Here is a 23,276-nt window from a genome sequence, read left to right as displayed (position 1 = left end):
TAGATTCTGTCTCATCGAGACCAGAGAAGAGATTTCTGTACCAGATGAACAATATGTGGCCGTGTGTATAGTTGAAGTTTCTGATGATTTCAGTTGTCTAACCACAATTAGATCCACATTCCGCCTCTCAACATCAGCGGGCTCGTCAGTGAATTGTACCTCACTTCTTGTTTTGTGCCCTCCTCCTAAGTTACTCTGCCCGCCCCCTTTTCCCAGTGTCTGTCTTCCCTAATGCGTGTTATTAATTAGAGGATGTTGTGTTCTCTAATCCTGCTGCATACTATGTATAAACAATTACAATTATTGTCACTTAATTTTAATTGCAATCTTTTGATTAACTACTGTCTATTTGCTTGACGAATTTTAATTGCATTTTTCCCTTTGGAGGTATCACCATGATTAGCCAGCCATCCATCCATTGCCACCATGGATTTCCATGCCCTCACCAATTTCCCTTTAGAAGCTGTTGGCACAAAAAACTGGCAGCCACCGGACAAGCGATGGGCCGACACTTGTTTAGTATGGTTTCAAGAAAAGTCGGCCAATTGAGAAACAAGAGGAGAAAATCTAGGAATTTAGCTACCTTATCCAATAAGGTTGTTGCTGAAATTTGGTAATTAATATTTGAGTTAATTTAAATATATTATTTCAGGTTGGATAGAAGAGATTTAGTTGGAATGAGATTCTTATGAAATAGGAATTTCGTTGCAAAGGAATAAGGAATTCAAAGGAGAGGCCGTCACGTGAGGGATAATTTAGGCAAAAGTTATGAATGGTCTTCCAGCCATTTAAGGGAAGTTTTTAGCCTAACTTAAGGAAAGGAGTTGCTAAAAGTTAGCAACTTTCCAGCAACTTTTCAGCATATTTCTCGACAACTTGCATTTGACTGGATCAAGGAGAGATTTCAGCAAGAACTTTCCTATTGAAGCAAGAAGGGAAGAGATGCAAAAGACTACTGGAACGTGGTTTAGTTTGAGTAATAAAGTGAAGAAAATCAAGGAGCAAAGAAATTTTCTGGCAATTAATTAGGAAAATAAGTTGAGATAGAACTTTTATTAATAGAAGTATTGTATTCCATTTCCAATTCGTCCAGCACCACCACAAAACATGCATTTCAACTAAAAATGTTTTCAATTGACTCTACGTCATTTTCCTATCAATTTCTTTATTTCAATTTAATGGCAATTGATTAGATCCTCGTCAACTATTTCGATTCAGCTATTTACTTTCTTTCAATTTCAATTATGCCAATTTTAATTACGCAATTTTAGTTAGGCTTTCAATTCAATGGCAATTGATTAAATTCTTGCCATTGAATCGTAGTAACAATTGATTAAATTCTTGTCATTACTTGGCTGATGGCAATTGATTAAATTCTTGCTATCACGTTTCAGTGGCGATTGATTAAATTCTTGCCATTGTGTTTGGCTGGTGGCGATTGATTAAGTTCTCGCCATCACGTTCGGCCGGCGATTGATTAAGTTCTTACCGCCTGTCTTCACTCGGCCATTCCATCCATTCAAACATTCATCAGCCGTTACATTTCTTTAGACATTCTAAAAAGTCCTTGCTACAAACAAGACATAAAAAGAACTTTGCTGGGAGTTCTTACTAGTCTCTCTCCCACACAATCGCCTGAGAGTCAGCCATCGGAAAAAGAGATAGGCTGGTGTTCAATTACATATTTTGGGTATTTTGTACAAATACTCTGGCACGCCCGCGAAGAGTCCATCGACTGGCGTAGGGAACAAAAACCTCGCGAACACGTTTTGGCACGCCCGGTGGGACCACTACTAGAGTGTTATAAAAGAGGCAAATATGCCGCGGCCCACAAAAAATTCTAAGGCCGTGGTTACTGATGAAGATTTGGAGGAAGGCGATCAGCTAGTACAGGCTAAGAACTCTGCAGCAGGTCCTACTGATGAGTTAGCCATACTTCAAGCACAGGTTAGCTCCTTGGTAGATGCAATGGGAAGGATGGGAGCACGCTACAACGACTTGCATGAAAATATGTCCCAACTCTCAGCCTTTATTTTGAACAAGTCGACTCAAGCTAGTAGCTCCAACAATCAGGAATCGGCTTCTCAGCCGAATCTATCACAAGCTGCTCAGCCAGAGAGGGCCATTGAAACATCACAGCCGTGGCCGCCAGTAGTGACACTCCAACCAGGTGCAACATCAAGTCAGCCGGTTCATACGCTACTCACCTGGGCAGAAAGCTATCCTCAGCCTACGTTGGCAGGTTCTAATCAGCCACCAATAGCAGGTTCGCGGCCACAGGTAATTCCACAAACCCTCCTCGGATGCCTTTGAACTCGGGGGGCAATCAGATCAGGTGGAGGCCACCGAACCCACTGTATACTCATGTGCCACCACAGGTAGGGCTCGGGGGGCAGAATATGGCTAATCAGCCACATGATTGGCCGAATTGCTATCAACCAGCGGCTAATCAGCCGCCAGTTTTTAATCAGATGGAGGAATTATTCCACAATCAGTTCTACCGTACGGAGACAGAACCTACTCTGGCCGATTTATCCAGGCTAAGTCAATTGCCTAGTGAATCGGTCGAGACATTCATTGCAAGATTCAGGAGAGCAAGATTAAGATGTTGTGTACCTCTTCCAGAACAGGAGTACATTCGTTTGGCTTTGAACGGCCTTGATTTTGAACTTCGGAAGAGGTTTGAAGAAGTTCCATTTCGTGACATGTATGACCTGGCCGAGAAAGCTACCAGGTATGAGTGGGTTCTCAAAGAGGAGAAAGAACGAAAAAATTCCTCTAAAGGTACGTACTATAGGGACCCCAACTATGAAGTTTATTCAACTGATGTGGTTGAAGAGGAAGATTTTGAAGCTAATTTAGCCGAAGTCATTCTAAAGAAGCCTTATGTATGCGACGCTTTAACAAAACCAAATGTATCCACCAGTAGTACTCAGCCATCGACTTCATCGGCCAGGAAGGGTACGACTGATACTGGTAAGGTTTATACGTTTGATCTGGCCAAAACAGAACAAATTTTTGATCATTTGTTGGCCGACAAACAAATCGTTTTGCCAAAAGGACACAATATACCATCGACCAATGATTTAAAAGGAAGAGAGTTCTGCAAATTTCATAATTCATGGAATCATACTACTAATAATTGCTATGTATTTAGAAATGTATTGCAGAAATCTATCGATGAAGGTGTATTGAAATTCCTGAAAAGAAGCCAGATGTAATGGGGGTCGATGGCGATCCATTTCCTAATATTGTCAGTACCAATGCAATCAGCCTGGCAACTGAAAAGGCTGCTGATAATGGTAGACATGAAAGATTACCAAAAGTTCTTGGTAGTTCATCGGCCAGTAATGATGAGCAGAAAGTTAAGGACTTGGAAATTCAGTTAAGAGAAGCTCAAATTGCCCTCATCAACCATGGTTGTTGTCCAAATTGCAAAGGCCGAAGGAATGACTCAGACAAGAAGGGCTATTTCCAATCAACCAGAAAACGCAGTGTCCATGAAAGATTAGGCCATCAGCCTAGACAGAATCACGAAGAAATCAATCGATCAATATTTAGTGAAAATGGGCCGAGGGCAGTGAGAATCATTCGGTCATCGGTGGCCGATAGAGTCCTGCCAGAACAACATTTTTATCCTAGTTTCAAAAGGAAACCAACAATTCAGTCAGAAATATGGGTTCAAAAAGGAGAAGAATCTAGCCGTGTAAGAACGGTTAGACCTCCTTTGGTTGACCATGGCAGATGGACTCGAGTAAGTCACCCAAAGTTTCCTAAGCAGCCTTCTACACGTACCCAAAAAAAGAGGATGCAAAGGAAAAATGCAGAACTCAAAAGGAAAGAAGACAAGATCGACCATGATCAACTAGAAAGAAAAAATGAACCAGTGGTGGCTGAAGACATGGAGGTCGCTACATCCTTTGAGAATAAGGCATGCTTTTATGAAGAAAAAGATGATCAGCCCGACCAGGATCCAAAGAATGCGGCCAAGTGCAGAATTCGTTTTGGTTCTCTCCCAGATAAGGTAAATTGTAACATGGTATTTGTTTTGCCTTCTGTGTTTGAAGCAAGGATAGAACCAACGATGAACAGGGATGTTGAGTCAGCTAAGCAGGAAGAAAAGGCTGAATCTTCATAAATTAAGAACGATTCGACAAGTTCATCGGCCGGGATAGGATTGATCTCTCAGGATCAGCCATCTAAGGCCGATAAAATCATTTTCGAAAAACCACCTTTGTCCATGACACAGCAGTTGAGGCCGTTGTATGTTAAAGTATGGGTTGAGGGTCAGCCAATCAATAGGGTTTTGGTTGACAATGGTTCGGTGGTGAATGTCATTCCAGTAACTACTTTAAAGAAATTAGGTAAAACCATGGACGATGTAGTTCCAACCGACGTAGCCATCAGTGGTTCTAATGGAGGATCTAGTAACACCAAAGGTATTCTACCTTTGGAAATTACTATTGGCGGTAAGACATCCTTTACGGCTTTCTTTATCATTGATTCAACCGCGGCCTATAATCTCCTTTTAGGCTGAGATTGGATTCATCCTAACATGTGCATCCCATCAACTTTGCATCAAATGTTGATTTTTTGGGATGGAAATGAGGTAAAAATTGTTGAGGCCGATAACAAACCCTTTATAGCTAGGGTGTATTCGGCTGAGGCTGCACTTTATGATGAAACTGTTGTACCTATCAAATTTGTTGGCATTAACAGGATGGGACGACCAACAGCGGCAACAATGAAGAATAATTTAATTAATGCTGATATTAAAGAATTATTGTCAGAAGCAGCTCGGCCGAAAATTGATATTTTCAGGTCGACCATCAAGGACATTGAAGATGTTACTGATGGATAAAAAAATCAATGAAGAAAAGAAGCGGCAAGCTTTCAGGGCCGCTTGCATAAGACTGAAAGCATATCTAGCTGAGAAGAGACTGGCCAGAGAAGAACAGCTATATGAAGAGGTATCGGCCAGCACGGCCGATATAATTGAAGAAGGTTTCGAAAAGCTGGATGCAATCAAACTTGAAGATTTGGAGTCAGCCCCTTCCAGGATGGAAGATAATAAAGCAGAGGTGCAAGATCCTTTATTGGAAATAAATGTTGGTACTAAAAAAGATAATCGGCCATTATTTGTTAGTGCTTTGCTTGAGCCTAAATTCCAGGCCGATTTAATTAAATTATTAAATGAATATAAGGATTGCTTTGCTTGGAGTTATGAAGAGATGCCTGGCCTGTCTAGAAAATTGGTAGAACATAGATTACCGATCAAGAAAGATTTTCAGCCATATAAACAACCACCAAGAAGGATGTCTTTGGAAGTAATGCTCAAAATTAAAGAAGAAATTGAGAGACTTCTTAAGGCAGGATTTATTCGAACAGTTAGGTATGTTGAATGGCTGTCTAATGTTGTTCCGGTAATGAAGAAGAATGGCAAACTTAGAGTTTGTGTGGATTTTCGCAATTTAAATAATGTCACTCCAAAAGATGAATATCCAATGCCTGTGGCCGATCAACTTATTGATTCGGCCGCTAAGCATGAAATATTGTCTTTTATGGACGGTCATTCAGGTTATAATCAAATCTATTTAGCCGAGGAAGATGTTCATAAAACGGCTTTTAGATGTCCTGGGTCAATTGGTACTTTTGAGTGGATTGTGATGCCATTTGGCCTAAAAAATGCTGGGGCTATTTATCAAAGCGCAATGAATTCTATCTTTCATGATATGATTGGCCGATTCACGGAAATTTATATAGATGATGTAGTTGTGAAATCATCGGCCAAGAAACAGCATTTGGAACACTTGAAAAGGGCCTTTGAAAGGATAAGGGTTCACAAATTGAAAATGAACCCATTGAAGTGTGCATTTGGAGTTTCAGTCGGGAATTTCTTGGGGTTCTTGGTACACAAACGAGGTATTGAAGTTGATCAGAACAAGGTCAAAGCTATTATAAATGCTAGGGCCCCAGCCAAAAAAAAACAAGTGCAAAGGTTCCTTGGCCAGGTAGGTTTTCTTAGAAGATTTATTTCTAACCATGCTGGCCGAGTGCATGTCTTTTCGACTTTAGTGAAATTAAAGTCACATGAGAAATTTCATTGGGATGAATCCCATCAGAAGGCTTTGACAAAATAAAAGAGTATTTGGCAAACCCCCCGGTTGTAATGCCTCCAAGAAAGAAGTGGCCGTTAAAGCTTTATTTATCGGCCGCAGAAGAATCAATTGGTAGTATGTTCGCACAAGACAATGAACATGGAAAGGAGCAGGCTGTCTACTACCTGAGTAGAGTACTAACTGATGTAGAATGCAGATATTCCTCAATTGAGAAGCTTTGTTTATCTTTGTACTATTCGGTCATGAAGTTGAGAGTATACATGCGGCCTGTTGATGTTTACATTCTTTGTCAGACTAACGTGATCAAGTATATGCTATCAAGGCCATTGATCACTGGTTGAATAGGTAAGTGGGCTTTAGCTTTAATGGAATTCAAATTTATCTACGTCCCACAAAAATCAGTAAAAGGAAGGGTTCTGGCTGATTTTTTGGCCGATCATCCTTCAACTGATATTGATCCATGGGTTTATGATGAATTGGAGTCATCAACTATATTCTTAACTCCTTGGATCTTGATGTTTGATGGATCAAGCACGGCTGATGGAGCAGGAGCAGGTATTGTTATTATTTCGCCAGCTGGCAGAAAGGCTTCATTCTCTTTCTTTTTAGATTTTAAATGTTCAAATAATCAGGCCGAATATGAAGCGCTTATAATCAGCCTGAAGATTTTAATTGAAATGGCTATTAGAGATGTAAAGATTTTGGGAGATTCAAACTTAGTCCTTAGCCAAATTTCTGAAGATTTTAAGTGCCTAAGTTGGCAATTAAGGCCGTTTCATTCTCTGGCCACTTCATTAATTAATTAATTTGATAATGTTCAACTTAAGTTCTGGCCGAGAGGGCAGAATAAGGAGGCCAACAGCATGGCCCAAGCAGCCTCTGGAATAAGAGTACTAGCCGGAATAGAAGATCAGTTGATAAAGATAACACGAAGATCTTTGCCATCGGCCGAATTAAGAAATACTATGTTGTTTGATACTTGGACAATTGATGTAAAAGATTTGGCCGACGATGACTGGAGGATACCATTTATAATGTTTCTTCGAAATCCAAACATCAAGGCTGATAGGAGTATTAAAAGAAAAGCGATCAACTTTGTGCTTCTAAATGGGGATCTATACAGAAAATGGTTAGAAGATGGGCTCTTACTACAATGTATAAGCAAGGAGGAATCACTTCAGGTTATGGCCGAGGTACATGAGGGCAGCTGTGGGGCTCATCAAGCTGGGATTAAAATGAGATGGCTGATTCGCAGGTATGGATATTATTGGCCGAGAATGAGAAAAGATTGTATAGATTACTCAAAAGGTTGTCAAGCTTGTCAAAGACACGGGCCATTCAAAATGTACCAGCAAAAGATTTATAGCCAATAATCAAACTTTGGCCATTCAGAGGTTGGGGCCTTGACCTTATTGGTAAAATTAATCCACCATCAAGCGAAGGCCATCACCGGGTGATTGTTGCCACAGATTATTTTACTAAATGGGTTGAGGCCAAGGCTTGCAAAGCGGTTGATCAGCAAACAGTGATTAATTTCATGGAACAAAACATCATCCACAGATTTGGGATTCCAGAAACACTTGTTTCAGATAATGCAACAGTATTTAGGGCAACTGATGTACTACAATTCGGCCACAACATGAATATTCATATGTCAGCCTCTACACCATACTATGCTCAAGCAAATGGCCAAGCCGAATCTTCAAACAAAATTTTAATAGAGATCATTGAAAAAATGATCAAAGATAAGCCAAAATCAGCCACATCCGGCACTCAAACATCTACCGTATCGGCCAAAAAGGGAGCGGATGATGAAGTCATTGGGGTCGACAATGATCTTTTCGTCGCAGGTAGTAATGTGATCGGCCAGGCTCCCAAAGGGAAGGTTGGTGAAGGGAATCAGCCTAAGGTTACCGAGAGGACACCATCAGCCATTCCAAATGTCAAGGCTCTCATAGAACATGGTTGCTGCCCTGAATGGAAACATATTAACCGAGGATCAAATCGGCCACATTACCAGAATTCTTGGCCGAGAGTGGTATCTAATCCTCAGCCAGAACCATTATTGGCTGAGAGAATTCTTTTAGCTCTTCAACCTCAACCAAATTTCAAGAAAAGAAAGCGGGGATGGAAACTAAAAAAGGTTAAGTTGAAGAGAAATTTGTGGAAGAAAATAAATCGGCCATTTAATGTAAAATTTTATGTGGCCGATGCAGTGCTACATGAAGAAAATAAAATAGCGCGACCAACATCGGCCATAATGAAAAGAAGTCTAGCTGATATTAACTCTAAAAGGTTAGTCAAAAAGGTATTTTGGCTGAAGATAATGTTTCATCGGCCAGCTGTTGAGGTGCCAAATAAAAAATCAAGGATGAGACAGGCCATAGCCGCTGGCATTCTAAAAGCTTACCCCGGCAGATAAAAAATCGGCCACAAAAGAAATACTATTCTTGGTATTTTTGGCTGATATAGCTGAAGTCATCAAAGAAAATGACTATTCAAAAACATGGGATGGCGTACTTTCAGAAGCTCCATGGGAGTATAAAAATTCAAGAGGATCAACCATCAGAAAAGCTCCATACTGGCAGAATTTTGTTCTTTCAAAATAGAAGCCAGTTAGATCGGCCTAAATGACATTACATAATTGCTTGATCCCAGCCGATCACGATCATGCCTTACTAGTAGAGTTGGGAAACTTTAATGGTGAGGTCTATCATGGGTTTATAAATAGCCAATATTTTAAGGGGTATCAGCCGACTTTAAGGGAATAATGGAAGAACCAGGATCGGCCAGTTCTGGCTGACGCAAAATAAAGACCAACTTGAGGTGACCCGGAAGAAATAAAGTTTAGAAACTCGTAAGCTGCCAGTTTCTTTTCAATACATTTTAAAATTCCAAAAATCTTATCGGCCTGAGTGGCCGATAAAACATTGAAATTCAGGGGGCATTTGTTGGCACCAAAAACTGGCAGCCACCTCAGTGGTGACGTGGACCAGGGATGGGCCGACACTTGTTTAGTATGGTTTCAAGAAAAGTCGGCCAATTGAGAAACAAGAGGAGAAAATCTAGGAATTTAGCCACCTTATCCAATAAGGTTGTTGCTGAAATTTGGTAATTAATATTTGAGTTAATTCAAATATATTATTTCAGTTTGGATATAAGAAATTTAGTTGGAATGAGATTCCTATGAAATAGGAATTTCGTTGTAAAGGAATAAGGAATTCAAAAGAGAGGCCGTCACGTGAGGGATAATTTGGGTAAAAGTTATGAATGGTCTTCCAGCCATTTAAGGGAAGTTTTCAGCCTAACTTAAGGAAAGGAGTTGCTAAAAGTTAGCAACTTTCCAGCAACTTTTCAGCATATTTTTCGACAACTTGCATTTGACTGGATCAAGGAGAGATTTCAGCAAGGACTTTCCTATTGAAGCAAGAAGAGAAGAGACGCAAAAGACTATTGGAACGTGGTTTAGTTTGAGTAATAAAGTGAAGAAAATCAAGGAGCAAAGAGATTTTCTGGCAATTAATTAGGAAAATAAGTTGAGATAGAACTTTTATAAATAGAAGTATTGTATTCCATTTCCAATTCGTCCAGCACCACCACAAAACATGCATTTCAACTAAAAATGTTTTCAATTGACTCTACGTCATTTTCCTATCAATTTCTTTATTTCAATTTAATGGCAATTGATTAGATTCTCGTCAACTATTTCGATTCAGTCATTTACTCAATTATGCCAATTTTAATTACGCAATTTTAGTTAGGCTTTCAATTCAATGGCAATTGATTAAATTCTTGCCATTGAATCGTAGTGACAATTGATTAAATTCTTGTCATTACTTGGCTGATGGCAATTGATTAAATTCTTGCTATCACGTTTCAGTGGCGATTGATTAAATTCTTGCCATTGTGTTTGGCTGGTGGCGATTGATTAAGTTCTCGCCATCATGTTCGGCCGGCGATCGATTAAGTTCTTGCCGCCTGTCTTCACTCGGTCATTCCATCCATTCAAACATTCATTAGCCGTTACATTTCTTTAGACACTCTAAAAAGTCCTTGCTACAAACAAGGCATAAAAGAATCTTGCTGGGAGTTTTTACTAGTCTCTCTCCCACACAATCGCCTGAGAGTCAGCCATCGAAAAAAGAGATAGGCTGGTGTTCAATTACATATTTTGGGTATTTTGTACAAATACTCTGGCACGCCCGCGAAGAGTCCATCGACCGGCGTAGGGAACAAAAACCGCGCGAACAGAAGCAGCACCAATTTCACAGTGCAATGTGCTATACCGCACGCAACACATTAAAACTGAAATTCAACTCTATAATTTTTGAGTCTAAAATGAGGCCTTTGAATTAATGTTCCAATAGAGTTTGTAACATTGCTATTTATCGACCATTCAGCGGTACAGCGGTAATATATTTATATATCTTTTAAAATAAGTTACTCTCGTCCTTCCGTCTTGTTCCCATACTCAATTAATTTACTAATAAAATAAATTCAATGTGACAAAGTGATATGAGAAAACAACTTAAGAGAATCAAGGAACTCCAATTATTAGTAATTTTTATTTTTATTTATTTATTTATTTATTTTTTAATGAAGAACAGTCATTTCATGGTTATTTTGTAACATAAATAGGGTATTGTACCTTCCTGTCTCCACATAAAATTGTGCCGAATTTTCACCCACACCTTGGCATCTTCTGAATGGGGCGGATCATTTTGCCATCATTTTGGAATAAAAGAGAATTTGGCCTTACTTGGTTTGTAATTTTGAAATTAAAAAATATTATAAAATTTTTTTTTATTTGGTTCAGTTTTTTGAAAATTCAGTTATAAAAAGACCTGTTTTAAAAAAATTGTCTTTCAAAACTGTTTTTTATTTTATGAATTCCTGATAATTGTTTCAGAATTACAAACTAAATAAATTATTTAATTCTCCCTAAACACGATCAAGGTCTAAGAAATAAGTTAAAGACTTGAACAAAAATATTGGGTTCAAAATTTACATGGATAAAATTCTCTCTAGCGATGGATACTTGTAGTGCATTAGCAACAACTGAAATTAACTTAATAATGGGACGAAAATTCCCTTATGTGAACTAAAATTTGATAACAGGTTATTCGATTATAAATTAATAAAAAAGTAATAATTAGAATAGTGCTCAAAGAAAACAACTATGTAGGATTTCAATGCGAGTATGGTTTAGAGTGTCTTATTTCATTTCGGACCTTTGTGTTGTTTTATTACCTATAATTTTTATAAACTAAATACAATTTCAAACATAATAAAAATATAATTTTTTCAAATTAAATTAAATATAATAAAATTCTTTCCAATTATAATTATAAATTTTGTTAATTTAATGATTCTGAATTTAAATATTGTGAAAAATAATAATAATAATTGAAATATATATCATATAATATTAATGTTATGTAATATCTTTTAAAACAAGAGTAGAATATACTGATGAGCTGAGAAACAAAAACTCTTTTTATTGAAAGCGAGTGCTACTTAACAGAGAAAGATAAAACTTTGCATACGCAGGGAAGTCCTCCTCCTGTCTACTTAGAAACCAGGTGGCATCAAACCATGAATGCACGTCGAGAACCTGATGGCATCATATTCTCCACGTGTCACCTAAGAAAGTGGATAGAATTCCACGAAGCCCACGTATATGTTCCTGAATTACTATTCTACCCTTTGATCCTGCTTAGTCGGTCACCTTTTTTTTTTTTTTTTTTTTCTTCATAAAATTAAATATAAATATTATTTTCAGGATGTATTGTGTTGGATTCATATACGGGCATATATAATTGATTTATTGGTATGTAAAAACTAGTATATAATGTAAAATGCCTAGTGAGGGCAAATCTGTAATTACACATGGTCAGAAACAGTCTTATTTCATCATCCTCGACACTCTTCACTATGAAGGGACAGCACAAGCACACAGGTAGGAGCAGATCAGTTGAAGAAAGATGGTAGGAGGAGGTAGTCTAACTTACACGGTGAGTATCGCAGTCCTAACCTGCGCACTCGCGCTCTGTCCAGCCCTCCATGCGAGCCCACAAGACCCAAAGATACTCCAAGTCACAGACGATCATCATTACTACTCCCACAATCAGCTTCTAGGCACCGCCACAGAGCATCACTTCCGGAGCTTCATGGAGGAGCACGGGAAAGAGTACTCTACGAGAGAGGAGTACGTGCACCGCGTCGGGATCTTCGCCAAGAACCTCATCAGAGCGGCGGAGCACCAGGCGCTCGATCCCACGGCCGTCCACGGCGTCACGACCTTCTCCGATCTGTCGGAGGAGGAGTTCGAGGCGGCGTTTATGGGAGTCAAAGGCGGTGGTGGGTCCCACTTGAACGATGGTATTGCCGGTACGGCGACCGTGATGGAGGTTGGGGGTTTGCCGGAGAGTTTTGACTGGAGAGAGAAAGGCGCAGTTACTGAGGTCAAGATGCAGGTTAGTTTCAGTATTATTTAGTTGCGAATTGCGATATATATATATATATATGCACAAGTATGTATATGTCTACACTCTACACATCCACAATTTTCACACACACAAATATACGCACAGACACACACATTTATTTACAAAAGAAGTCCTCTCATAACATCCTCGGTTTAGGGATTATTATATATAAATGGTATTGATGACCCATATCTTATAGTTTAAAAAAAAAATAGAAATGGGCCAAAATATTAAGTTACGTGAAAAAATACTGTTTATTTGTTAAAAGATACCATTTTTAGGTGAATAAGTACCACTATTATTTTGGATGCAGAGATACCACTTTTTCGCACCTTAGTAGCACTGTTTTTTTTTTTTTTTTAGTGCAGACAGGCTTTTAACAAACTTCATTATATCCACATGTGAAAATAAGCAACCCTACGTTCATCAATGTAGTAGTTTTTAGAAGGACAAAAAAAGGGACTGTTCATAAAAGGTGGTTGGAGCTTGTATGAGAATTCCAGCTGGATTTAAGTTTTTTTGTATTAGTCCTCAAATTGTATGATGTATTTCAATTCAAGCATAAGTGGATGTTTGGTTAAGCTGTTTTGAGTAATTGTGAAACTTGATTAACCTTATGAAGAAGTAGTTCAAGTTCGATCGTGGATTCGTGGATAGATTAATCAAGCTTGCATTAGGTAATCCCCAATTCAGAAATAACCAATCTTTAATTGTTAGAAAGCTATTGTATCTTCCCCGGAGTGTCTCCTTCCTGTGTGTCAAACAGTTGTTTTTGTTTAGGTGCCAGGATTCACCATAATACGCTAGAAAATTACACGATGGGACATGCTCATTTCCGAAATATTGATTTCAACTCCCATTATTTAGTGTTGGAAAAGCTTTTGTGTTTCTTTGGAGGCCGTAGGAGCATTCTTTTGAAAGAACCGAGCCACGGTACGTCTTCTATGATGAATCACCCTATGTCCTGAGTATCGTTTTCTAGCATTTAATTTGGTACCTAATGAGCTGCAATATAAATAGATTTTTGTCAAAATGGAATGTGGCTTGCAAAATGTTCACCCTTTTCTGGCAGTCTTTTACTACTAATTCGAGACGTCCCTCTTTAAATTTCACTCCTAGGTTATGCAAAATGTCCCCACCCTTTCGAGGTTAAAGTATATGTACTTTTTTTTTTTTTTCGTTCCACTTTGAGAGGTTGAAGGGCCTGAAGTCTTTTGGTGGATTCAAGGCTAAAATGGTGGTTCCTTAAATTTCACCTCCTCACTCCCTCCCTTTTGAATGAACACTCGGCTTAATTTCATTTTTATGATGTCTGTATTTGAACAATAAAAGAACATTTAGCATGCAAAACAGATAGCTTATGAGTAAAAATTTCTTATCGTCTCTTAATTTAGAAGCTTAGAAGTATTCTTAATGTGATGAGCTTGACAAGAAATCAATAATAGCCCTTATGTTCACTCTTATTTGTTTTTACTTGTTTTTCTAAATTATTTTTGTTTCTCAACCTTCTGTAGTATTTTTATCCTTAAACGTATATCTACTTGAATATCGAATTAATCAGCAAATAAACAAGGGAAAAATTAGAAGTAATGGCGATGCCACCATTTGCACTCTCTGTGTGACTATGGGATGGTACTCCTAATTAGAGGTTCTTTTTTCTTTGATTAATTTCTAGTGATTAAAAGGTTGGAATCTGTAATATTGTTTACAGGGTATTTGTGGGGCGTGCTGGGCTTTTAGCGCGACAGGATCTATTGAAGGAGCAAATTTCCTTGCAACTGGGAAGCTTCTTAATCTGAGTGAGCAACAGCTTGTAGATTGTGATCACAGGGTTAGCTTCAATCCTATTTTAATATAATGACAAGTTTAATTGTTCCCATGTATCAAGAACTCTGGAGAAAATTTGCTTCTGGCCCTGCAATTCACTGTTTTTTTTTTTTTTTTTTTATGGTTTTTTTTAAACATTCTAAGTTAGAGGTGTGGTTATTAGATTAGGCGATGACTTCTATCCTTCTCTGTTAGTATTGCAAATCTCGGACCTTATCTCTCTTTTCAAACAAGAAAAAGAGAGAAATTGAGAAGAAGGGTATTATTGCACATTGAAGTAATTCTAATTTAATCTATACTTAAAAGAAGGATGTTTGTAGGAGGCCTTATGACAAATGCTTACAAGTATTTGATCGAGGCGAGAGGTGTAGAAGATGAAGATTCGTATCCTTATACTGGAAAACGCGGCGAATGCAAGTTCAAGCCAGAGAAAGTAGCTGTTAGAGTTATGAATTTCACCAATGTCCCCATTGATGAAAACCAGATAGTAGCTAATCTTGTCACCATGGCCCTCTTGCAGGTTTGCTTCCTTAACTCTAATTATGCTTCGCAATTGGCATGTTTTATAAATGATTTAGTATTTTCATTTTGTGTACAGATTGGGTTTATATGTTTTTACAATGACTCAAAGTAAACCGGACTTCCTAATTTGTGTAGTAATATATCAGAATTTCACATTCATTATCATTATTATTTTTAAATCGATAGACGATGTCAATAGAAGAGGACATTGTGCGTCTGTCGTATGAGAAATAAGGTGAAAAAACTTACTTAGTAATTGAATCAAACTGATGCAAAGGCAAAGCACTAGATTTGTGAGTTAGTATTTACAACTTGACGAGTGTGCCTACACATTCCTGCAGTCGGATTGAATGCTGTGTTCATGTCCGCTCGGTGGAGTGTCGTGTCCGCTCATTTGTGGCAAGAAATGGCTCAACCACGGCTTTCTACTCGTGGGGTATGGCTCGAAAGGCTTCTCCATTCTCAGGTTTGGCTTCAAACCGTACTGGATAATCAAGAACTCGTGGGGAAAGCGATGGGGCGAGAATGGTTACTACCGCCTCTGCAGGGGACATGGCATATGTGGAATGAACACAATGGTCTCTGCTGTGATGACTCAAACCTCCTAGAATATGTGTGTGTGTATATATATATATATGCCAAGTTGTTCTGCTCCTGTAATGGTTATAATGGGTTGTAACATCATGTTGTATGACATGCATTTTTACTGTCTTGCATGTCCACTTGCTTTCTTCTAGTGTTTTAAAGCATTAAATACATGTTGTATACACACAGTTGCTACACTCTAAATGAAGTTAATTGTTTTTGTAGAATTTGATGGTTAAGGTTTATAATGTTCTAAATACACTAATGGATTGTTAAGAGCTGTTTTTAAGGAATTGTTGATGGGGTGGGTTAATATTTTTTTGGCTGGGTAATGGTAGTAATATTTTTTTTTTTGTTTCTTGGCCGGGTGGTACAGTAAATTTTTTAATAAAAAATTTTTTTTGGGTGGGCTCAGAATCCACCAGTGGTTGTTTTGAAAGGATTGATAAACAGAACTATCCGGAAAAGAAACCTTGCAGGATTATGGAGAAAAAAGAGACGCTATGGAGATAAAATAATAATTTATATCACTATTAATGTTCATATTTTCATTTACTTTTTTAACAATTTTCAAAATAATTGTTGACGAAATGACATTTGTAATATATTGAGAAAAAAATAAAAAAAAAAAACCTTTGTTGTGCACTTGTTCTTTGTTATTTTGTTGGGGTCTTAATAATTGTTGTAATTGAAAAGTAATGAAAGTGACCAATGCTATTGCATATGGTGACCGTGGTCATGTTTTTTTTTACTGTAATCAATTTTAAGATCCACAACGAAATAATAATTAGGCAAAAAATGAACCAAAACGACACTTATAGCTCCATGGATAAGTTATTATTCTCGATAATATTAGATGGGTAAACAAATCACATAAATAATTAATTGAAAGTAAAGAAATCAAAATGATGAACTTAAAGTGGGAAGACAATTCAATGAAGTATGCTTTGCATGGCATGAGTGGAATCTTGTTTTTGTTTTTGGGAAGGTTGCATGACATGAGTAGTCTTTCATATTTATGTGAAAATTGTGAAATATTTTTAAAATAAATAAAGGATTCTAGAATGGAGTGCTTATAAAAGTATTTATAGAATTTTATAGAGTTTGTAAATTGATAGATTTTTAGGCGGAGAGTTCTAAAAATTAAAACGCCGATTTGAGAGTAAAATACCTATATATAGATAAGAATCTCATTTATAGCTATAAGCTCTAAGACCGAGTAGAGAATTTTAATTTGTTTAGAGAGAAAAATGAAAAACTAAATTATCTTCAAATAACACAATGCACTCATGTTTGGTGATATTTATTTTAGAGTGAAAAGAGTATTTAATGGGATAAATCAGGTAGAGAGTAACGCTATATATTCTTTATAAGTTTATAGTTTTTTTTGACTGTCTCGTTAGTTTTAATTTAGTTAAGATTTTCCAAAACATTATTAGGATCATCATTCATAAACATTTTGGATTTGTATTTTAATAAACACAAAAAAAAAAAAAAGACACAATTAGACTAGTATCATAGTTTCATTAATATGTAAAAATAAAGTAGTTTCCTGAAAATTCAAACAAAGGTATATTGATATAATGGTATTTCCATAATAAAAGAATGATGGAGGCAACAAATTGCACCTAATGCAATAACAATCAGCATCTAACAGTGATGATTAACGCCACCTCTTCAACATTGCCTTGTTGTTTTACCACATGTACGAATACCACTTGGTGGAACAGGTTTTGCAATTCCACTAGAGAGGATTCGAGTTTCTAACTAATGAGCCTCACTACTATAATTTTGATTCTAGTTTTCTCTAATGCACCACCAAGTATCCGTGCATTGGAAAGAATTTAGATTATTTTATTTGCTTAAATGGTTTTTTAAAATATAAGTTAAAAAAAATCCATTTCAGTCCAAAGATAAAAGTCTTCTATAATTTTAAAAATTTTATTTTTTTGTTATTAAAGTACTTATAGTTTTGTTAAGAAATTTTATTAAAGATGTCAATTTTGATGGTAACTTCACTTTCTTTCTCAATTTCAAATAAAACAAACGTTGATTGTCTATTTATATGGTTTAGTTGTGTTTAGATTTTATGAATGCGTTATGCCTACTGTCTATTTCTTTATTATTGCTTCAGGAATTTTAATTGCATTTTTTCCTTTGGAAGTACCACCATGATTAGCCAGCCATCCATCCATTCTCTGCAATTGCCACCATGGATTTCCATGCCCTCACCAATTTCCCTTAGAAGCAGCACCAATTTCACCATTTCACCATTTCACTTGTATAATAAGCTTTCATTCCTCCACCGGATTACCTTCTGAAGCAGCATGATGCCATATCTGTTTGTTCACTTGCACCACCACCATTGTCACTCCTCGAAGATGAGCCGGTGTATGAGTTTGGAATGCACCTTACAAAATATCACAACCTTTTAGCAAGGTGCATTTCAATCTTGACAGAACAGTTTTACAATTCTACCGGAGAGAATTCGGGTTCTTTAATAATGAGCCTCACTACTATAATTTTGATTCTAATAGTCTCTAATGCACCACCGAGAACCAGTGCATTGGAGAGAATTTAGGTTATTTTTATTTGTTTAAATGATTTTTATAAATATAATTTAAAAAATATGCATTTCAGTCTAAAGATAAAAGCCTTTTATAATTTTTATTTTTTTTGTTATTAAAGAAATGAAATTTTATTAAAGATGACAACTTTGAAGATAGCTTCATTTTCTTTCTCAATTTTTTTATAAAACAAATGTTAATTGTTTTTTTATATAGTTTAGTTGTGTTTAGATTTTATGAATGTGTTATGCCACATGGATGTGGAGGAGTGAGGAGTGAGGAAAATTATTGTAAATTTGTAACCTTTCTCCTACGTGTCGAATTTCCTTCTTGTGGTGTAATCCATAGGTGCATTAACTAAAATTTGATAACATGTTAATCGATTATAAATTAATAAAAAAATCATAATTAGAATAGTGCTAAAAAAAAAACTAGTATGTGGGGATTTCAGTGCGAGTATTGTATAGAATAGAGTATCTTATTTCATTTCGGACTTTTCCGTTGTTTTATTACCAATAATTTTTATAAACTAAATACAATTTCAAACCTACTCAAAATATATTTTTTAAAAATTAAATTAAATATAATAAAATAATTACCCATTATAATTATAATTATAATTTTTGTTAATTTTTTTAATATTGTGAAAAATAGTAATAATAATTTTAAAATATATTATATAATATTAATGTTATGTAGTACGGAGTATATATTTTAAAACAAGAGTTTAATGAGTTTTAAATCTAATTATTAATTTGTTCTAAATTGCTGAGCTGAGAGAGAGAGAGAGAGAGAGAGAGAGAGAAAAAAATCTCTTTTTATTGAAAGCGAGTGGCGAATTAACAGAGAAACCAGGTGGCATCAAACCATGAATGCACGTCGAGAACCTGATGGCATCAAGATTATCCACGTGTCACCTAAGGAAAGCGATAAATTCCATAAGCCACGTACATGTTCGTGAATTACTATTCTACCCTTTGATCCTGTTTGGTCGATGACCTTGATTTGAATTGGATATTTATAAACTACTATGGAGTAGCATATAATGTAACTGTCAAGTCTAAAATGCCGAGTGAGGGCAATTCTGTAATCACACATGGTCCATCCTCCGCACTCTTTCACTGTGAAGAGACAGCACAAGCACACAGGTAGGAGCAGATCAGTTGAAGAAAGATGGTAGGAGGAGGTGGTCTAACTTACACGGTGAGTATCGCAGTCCTAACATGCGCACTCGCGCTCTGTCCAACCCTCCATGCGAGCCCACAAGACCCAAAGATACTCCAAGTCACAGACGATCATCATTACTACTCCCACAATCAGCTTCTAGGCACCGCCACAGAGCATCACTTCCGGAGCTTCATGGAGGAACACGGGAAAGAGTACTCTACGAGAGAGGAGTACGTGCACCGCCTCGGGATCTTCGCCAAGAACCTCATCAGAGCGGCGGAGCACCAGGCGCTCGATCCCACGGCCGTCCACGGCGTCACGCCCTTCTCCGATCTGTCTGAGGAGGAGTTCGAGGCGGCGTTTATGGGAGTCAAAGGCGGCGGTGGGTCCCACTTGAACGATGGTATCGCCGGTACGGCGACCGTGATGGAGGTTGGGGGTTTGCCGGAGAGTTTTGACTGGAGAGAGAAAGGCGCAGTTACTGAGGTCAAGATGCAGGTTAGTTTCAGTATTATTTAGTTGCGAATTGCGATATATATATATATACATATATATATACATACAAGTATGTATATGTCTACACTACACATCCATAATTTCACACACATTTATACACACAGATGCACACGTTTATTTACAAAAGAGGTCATCTGATAACATCTATGTTTTATACTTCAACTGTACGTGTGATACGAACAGGATCCGATCACAACCTTGACAAGAACACCACTGATTATTATTAAGTGTAACACGGCATAACCTATTTAATAAATAAGTCAAGATTTGATATGAAAGAAAAGTTATTTTTGACATGAATACAACATGTTTATTTTACATATTTAGCTAAATGGATTTTTTTGGTACGAACTCGATATATTTATTTGACACATTTAGTTAGCGGGTTAATTAGTGTCGACACGAATACCATTAGCCCAAACCCAAATCCTCCTATGTTGTGTCGTATTAGCCTGCCGTGTCATATATTGTCACCCCTACTATTACATTATTGGGGGAATGTCCATAAAAAAAAAGGTAGTTACAGCTTGTATGAGAATTCCACCTGGATTTAGATTGTTTTGTATTAGTCCTTAACTTGTATGCTGTATTTCAATTCCAGCATAAGTGGAATTTTGAGTAATTGTGGAACTTGATTGACCTTGTGAAGAAGTTCAAGTTCAATCGTGGATAGATTAATCAAGCTTGCATCAGGTAATACCCAATTCAAAAATAACCAATCTTTAATTGTTAGAAAGCTATTGCATCTTCCCCGGAGTGTCTCTTCCGGTGTGTCAAACAGTTGTTATTTTTTAGGTGCCAGGATTCACCATAATACACTAGAAAATTACCCGATGGGACATGTTCATTTCGGAAATATTGATTTCAACTCCCATTATTTAGTGTTGTAAAAGCTTTTGTATTTCTTTGGAGGCCGTAGGAGCATTCTTTTGAAAGAACCGAGCCACAATACGTCTTCTAGGATGAATCACCCTATGTCCTGAGTATCATTTTCTAGCATTTAATTTGGTACCTAATGAGCTGCAATTTAAATAGAATTTTGTCAAAATGGAATGTGGCTTGCAAAAATGTTCACCCTTATCTGGCAGTCTTTTACTACTAATTGGAGATGTCCCTCTTTAAATTTCACTCTTAGGTTATGCAAAATGTCCCCACCCTTTTGAGGTTAAAATATATGCACTTTTTTTTTTTTTGGTTCCACTTCGAGAGGTAGAAGGGGCTGAAATCTTTTGGTGGATTCAAGGTTAAAATAGTGGTTCCTTAAATTTCACCTCCTCACTCCCTCCCTTTTGAATGAACACTCGGATTTAACATGCAAAACATACAGCTTATTTGTAAAAATTTCTTATTGTCTCTTAATTTTGCAGCTTTGAAGTATTCTTGACGTGATGAGCTTGAAAAGAAATCAAGAATAACCCTTATGTTATATAACCTTTACCAGTAGTTCCACTCTTATTTGTTTTTACTTGTTCTTCTAAATTATTTTCAGCTGCACAAGGTTTCTCAACCTTCTGTAGTGTTTTTATCCTTAAAAGTATATCTATTGAATATTGAATTAATCAGAAAATAAACAAGGGAAAAAGAAAAGTAACGGTATGCTACCATTTGCGCTCTCTGTGTGACTATGGGATGGTACTCCTAATTAGAGGTTCTTTTTTCTTTGATTAATTTCTAGTGATTAAAAGGTTGGAATCTGCAATATTGTTTACAGGGTATTTGCGGGGCGTGCTGGGCTTTTAGTACAACAGGATCTATTGAAGGAGCAAATTTCCTTGCAACTGGGAAGCTTCTTAATCTGAGTGAGCAGCAGCTTGTAGATTGTGATCACACGGTTAGCTTCAATCCTATTTTAATATCATGACAAGTTTAATTGTTCCCATGTATCAAGAACTCCGGAGAAAATATGCTTCTGGTGTGGTTATTAGATTAGGCAATGATTTCTATCCTTCTCTATTAGATAGTATTGCAAGTCTCGGACCTTATCTCTCTCTTCAAACAAAAAAAAATTGAAGTTGAAAAGAAGTGTATTATTGCACATTAGAAGTAATTATAATTTTATCTATACTTTCCGTGAAGTGTGATGCAAAAGAGAAGGATGCTTGTAATAATGGATGCTTAGGAGGCCTTATGACAACTGCTTACAAGTATTTGATCGAGGTGGGAGGCTTAGAAGATCAAGATTCATATCCTTATACAGGAAAATGCGGCGAATGCAAGTTCAAGCCCGAGAAAGTAGCTGTTAGAGTAATGAATTTCACCAATGTCCCCATTGATGAAAACCAGATAGCAGCTAATCTTGTCCACCATGGCCCTCTTGCAGGTTTACTTCCTTGATTCTAATTATGCTTCGACTTCATTTGGCATGTTTTATATAAATGATTTAGTATTTTCATTGTGTACAGATTGGGTATATATGTTTTTACAATGACTCAAAGTAAACAAGGACTTCCTAATTTGCGTAGTAATATATCAAAATTTCGTACTCATCATTATTATTATTATTATTATTATTTTTAAATCTATAGACGATGTCAACAGAAGAGGACATTGTGCGTCTGTTGTATGAGAAATAAGGTGAAAAAACTTACTTCCTTATTGAATCAAACTGATGCAAAGGCAAAGCACTAGAAACCGCTTTGTGATTGAGTTAGTATTTAATTACAACTTGCTGAGTGTGCTTACACATTCCTGCAGTTGGATTGAATGCTGTGTTCATGCAAACTTACATCGGTGGAGTGTCGTGTCCGCTCATTTGTGGCAAGAAATGGCTCAACCACGGCGTTCTACTCGTGGGGTATGGCTCGAAAGGCTTCTCCATTCTCAGGTTTGGCTACAAACCTTACTGGATAATCAAGAACTCGTGGGGGAAGCGTTGGGGCGAGAGTGGTTACTACCGTCTCTGCAGGGGACATGGCATGTGTGGAATGAACACAATGGTCTCTGCTGTGATGACTCAAACCTCCTAGAATATGTCTATATATATATATATATATGCGAAGTTGTTCTGCTCCTGTAATGGCTTAAATGAGTGGTAACATGTTGTGTGACATGCATTTTACTGTCTTGCATGTCCACTTGCTTTGTTCTACTTCTAGCGTTTTAAAGCATTAAATACATGATGTGTATACACAGTTGCTACACTCTGAATGAAGAAAAAAGAGATGCTATGGAGATAAAATAATAATTTATACGTTGACAAATAGGTCAGACTAGTAGGTTGAATATCATTTTAAGCTATGTGTTGATATTTTGTAGTATGTAATGAATATATATATATATATATATATGTATATATAGAGTAATATCCAGAGAAATAAATCTTTCACGGATAGAGAGAATGGAAAACTTTAATAAATCTTTCACGGAGAGAGAGAATGGAAAACTTTTTCATTCAAGTGTGTCTTCATAAGCTGTATATACACATGGCCTATTTATAGGTTCAAAATTGTAGCTTCCCAAACAAGCCATAATAAGGCTTTCACTGT

At 36.9% G+C, this 23,276-nt stretch overlaps 2 protein-coding genes and 1 pseudogene across 2 annotated transcripts; all 3 read left to right on the top strand.

The window, feature by feature from the left end:
* The first annotated feature begins 2,399 nt into the window (after nucleotides 1-2,399).
* Nucleotides 2,400-3,221, top strand: LOC132269987 (uncharacterized). The gene has a single exon (XM_059771213.1). The coding sequence runs from the start codon at nucleotides 2,400-2,402 to the stop codon at nucleotides 3,219-3,221; it is 822 nt and encodes a 273-aa protein (XP_059627196.1).
* Nucleotides 3,222-11,674: 8,453 nt separating this feature from the next.
* On the top strand, nucleotides 11,675-15,768 carry LOC132271104 (probable cysteine protease RD19D; annotated as a pseudogene).
* Nucleotides 15,769-19,155: 3,387 nt separating this feature from the next.
* Nucleotides 19,156-22,879, top strand: LOC132271103 (probable cysteine protease RD19D). The gene is made up of 4 exons (XM_059772374.1): nucleotides 19,156-19,773; nucleotides 21,503-21,622; nucleotides 21,868-22,111; nucleotides 22,486-22,879. The coding sequence occupies exons 1-4, from the start codon at nucleotides 19,282-19,284 to the stop codon at nucleotides 22,755-22,757; spliced, it is 1,128 nt and encodes a 375-aa protein (XP_059628357.1). The 5' UTR covers nucleotides 19,156-19,281; the 3' UTR covers nucleotides 22,758-22,879.
* Nucleotides 22,880-23,276: the final 397 nt, after the last annotated feature.

Source organism: Cornus florida, unplaced genomic scaffold (assembly GCF_030987335.1).
Source record: "Cornus florida cultivar Cherokee Brave unplaced genomic scaffold, ASM3098733v1 CherokeeBrave_3.0.0_Hap2_Chr08, whole genome shotgun sequence".
Classification (NCBI taxonomy): Eukaryota; Viridiplantae; Streptophyta; class Magnoliopsida; order Cornales; family Cornaceae; genus Cornus; species Cornus florida.
This window is presented reverse-complemented; position numbering and strand designations above follow the sequence as displayed.

Coding starts and splice junctions, on each gene's coding strand:
- LOC132271103 (XM_059772374.1), top strand. CDS start 19,282: ATGGTAGGAGGAGGTGGTCTAACTTACACGGTGAGTATCGCAGTCCTA. Junction 19,774..21,502: donor TTACTGAGGTCAAGATGCAG/GTTAGTTTCAGT, acceptor TATTGTTTACAG/GGTATTTGCGGGGCGTGCTG. Junction 21,623..21,867: donor TTGTAGATTGTGATCACACG/GTTAGCTTCAAT, acceptor CTTTCCGTGAAG/TGTGATGCAAAAGAGAAGGA.
- LOC132269987 (XM_059771213.1), top strand. CDS start 2,400: ATGGCTAATCAGCCACATGATTGGCCGAATTGCTATCAACCAGCGGCT.